Source organism: Phalaenopsis equestris, unplaced genomic scaffold (assembly GCF_001263595.1).
Source record: "Phalaenopsis equestris unplaced genomic scaffold, ASM126359v1 Scaffold000770, whole genome shotgun sequence".
In the NCBI taxonomy this organism is placed as follows: domain Eukaryota; kingdom Viridiplantae; phylum Streptophyta; class Magnoliopsida; order Asparagales; family Orchidaceae; genus Phalaenopsis; species Phalaenopsis equestris.
Genome location: NW_018165210.1, coordinates 240,201 through 242,855, shown reverse-complemented (window position 1 = coordinate 242,855; position 2,655 = coordinate 240,201). Strand labels below are relative to the sequence as shown.

At 41.1% G+C, this 2,655-nt stretch overlaps 1 protein-coding gene across 1 annotated transcript; it reads right to left on the bottom strand.

The window, feature by feature from the left end:
• On the bottom strand, nt 1-483 carry LOC110031118 (translocator protein homolog). The gene has a single exon (XM_020734171.1). The coding sequence runs from the start codon at nt 481-483 to the stop codon at nt 1-3; it is 483 nt and encodes a 160-aa protein (XP_020589830.1).
• Nucleotides 484-2,655: the final 2,172 nt, after the last annotated feature.

Genomic DNA, 2,655 nt, shown 5'->3' with positions numbered 1-2,655 from the left:
TCACATCAACTTATAACTAAGGAAAACCGCGAAGGCCGCCCACGCAGCACACGGAGTAACCAAATTCCCCGCAAACGGATTCACGCGCCGGAACGAGCTGCCGCAAGCAACCAACGCTGCCACCCGCGCGCCCGCCACCGCCACCCCCACCCCACCCGCACCCGCACACGCTGCCCCGGCGCTTCTCCTCATGCCGCCCTCCGCCCAGAAGAGCCACGCCGCTAAGCCCATCAGGCCTGACGTCACAGCGGAGGCCGCATGGATCAGCCATGCGGGCGGGTACCACCATATTGTTTCTTCTGTGTTGCTGTGCGGGGGCAGGGGAGGGGAGAGGAAGGAGGAGAGGAGGGAGAAGATGAGAGGGAGAGTTACGGCGATGGAGAGGGAGCGGAGGCCGCGTTTGGCTTTGACAAGCTTTTTTTCGCGAATGGCGCGTTTGTCATCTGAGTTTTTGGGGCGTTGCCGGAGAGTGGAGGTGTCCATGGATGGGATGGAGGGGAAGGGAGGAGGGAGGGGGAGATGAAATAGGGATGGGGGAGGATGGGGGAGGTGGACACGTGGGATGGGTGTTTTGACACGTGTAAGCGAGTGTGGACACGTGGGAGGGAGGAGTCTGTTGCGTTGGTTTGAAGTTATTTGTTTTGGGAATGGATTAGATGCCTGGCTTGGAAAGTTTTTGAATAATTAAGCGATGATTGGTTCAGAAAGTAGGAGATTACAACATTTGCTCCAATTTTAATGAGATTTACATAATATTAATATTATTTTTATATTTGTAACCAATTTTACATATTCTTATGTTTCGGGACAATTTGGTTGGCGGGTCTTTGGATATCTTATTTGGGTACCAGTCGGTCTTCGCTTTGGAAAGTCGGCCGGCTTTGAGAGAGACAGTTGGTTAATTTTAGGATGTTCAGAGAGTTTGCTTGTTTCTGGGTGATTTTTGGAGAACTTTAGAGGAGTTATAGAGACAGCTTTATATTAATACTTGTGAGGTTGTCGGAGCTACTAGATTATTGTTAGGCTGTTGGAAATTATCTACTTTTGGTCGACCTAGTTGGACCTTCATTCAGTCAACTAGTTGTGAGTCGGTTAACAATTCTCTAGCCTGTTGGCTTTATTAACTTTTGATCTGGACCTTCAAATTACTTCAAGATCCGTGTATTCCACTTTTGAATGTACAAGAGCATAAATTAGAAGAGTACGAGAGAGAAAGAATGCAAAGATGAATAGTGCATTCTTCATAAAAATGTCTCTTCTATTTATAGAAGACATATTACAATTGTGATATTACTTTTTTGTCTCATTTAGATGAGGTATGTACTAAGGCATTGTTGGTATTTTACAAGTATGAACCTATCACTCGACTACATTCTGACTTGATCGAATAAATTTAGTTGACTTCGACTGACGGGGTCAGCTCGATCGGTTGAGTTTGATCAATATAGTTTGATCGACTGATCCAACATGGTTGACTATCTTCGATTCCTGATAAAGGGTATTTAGAGTCTTCATAGGATAGTCAGAGAAACTGTGGACTTAGAACTTCCTTGAATTGGCTATATCGAGGGGTTGATTATCACATTCAATTAGCTTTCTTGTAGCAAGTGCCTCGGATGTTCTTTGGCCCTATTTTTAGCTAAATTAAAAAATTTTGAGTACTAAATATTTTTTTTATTAGCTATTTAATATATTTCGAGTATTTAATATCTTTGATCAATATCCCTATCCACTACAATAAAATAACTATCAAATACTAGAAGTGATTGGATGAATCATTTTTGGTTTGCAATTCCTTTATAAAAAAAATATGTACAATTATATTATCTATAATTCCTTTTTAAAACTAGGTCATTTGCCTAAGCATTCATTTCACAGCCACATTATTCCATAGATCATTAACAAGGCTTAACAGGCCTTCATTGCCCAAAGATGTATCTATGATAACGTTTTGGAACTATTTTAAAAGAGAAGCTTCATGGCACTCTTAAACTTTTCTTCCAAGTCAATTTGACAAAGAATCTCATCGCTGCCAACTACCTCTGAAAACTTGGTGGACAACTCCCTATATCTCTTTTCGGTTCCCACATTCAGAATGGCTTAACTAAGCAAGCTTATATAATTAGGCTCTGTGTGAGGCAGCTGAAGCTTATCCAACTTCTGCTGATAAACAGCTGGTTCTGATAATCTATTGATGAGCAGCTGATCCGAATAAACTGTATGACTGTTTTATTTGTGCGTATGAAAAACAACTTATTCTAAAAAAATGATCATTCTGCTCCTATTTTGAATAAGTTGTTTATATGTTTGGTTTGTGCTTTTGATAAACAACTTATTTGCAAATTTTTTTAGTTAAATTAATAATCTGTGTAGTAAAATTTATTATTTTCTCAAATGTCACACATGAAAATGCAAAAAAATTTAATAATATTTATTATTTTCTCAAATGTCATCCCACGGTCCGCGTCACTCACAAATATCAAAACGCCAGTTTGAATAATCCGGCAATAAGTGCTAACCAAACGTTACGGCGGCGTTTTCAAAACGCCGCCCTCACTTTTAAGCCGCCCCAAACGGACCCCAAGGCTCGTCGTATCTTCTTCCTCTAATGTGTATGGAGCTTCCTCCCCCCATCTCCAAGTGATTTACGCCAAA

What these genes read in the sequence shown, in the direction of transcription:
- LOC110031118 (XM_020734171.1), bottom strand. Translation starts at nt 483, where the DNA reads ATGGACACCTCCACTCTCCGGCAACGCCCCAAAAACTCAGATGACAAA.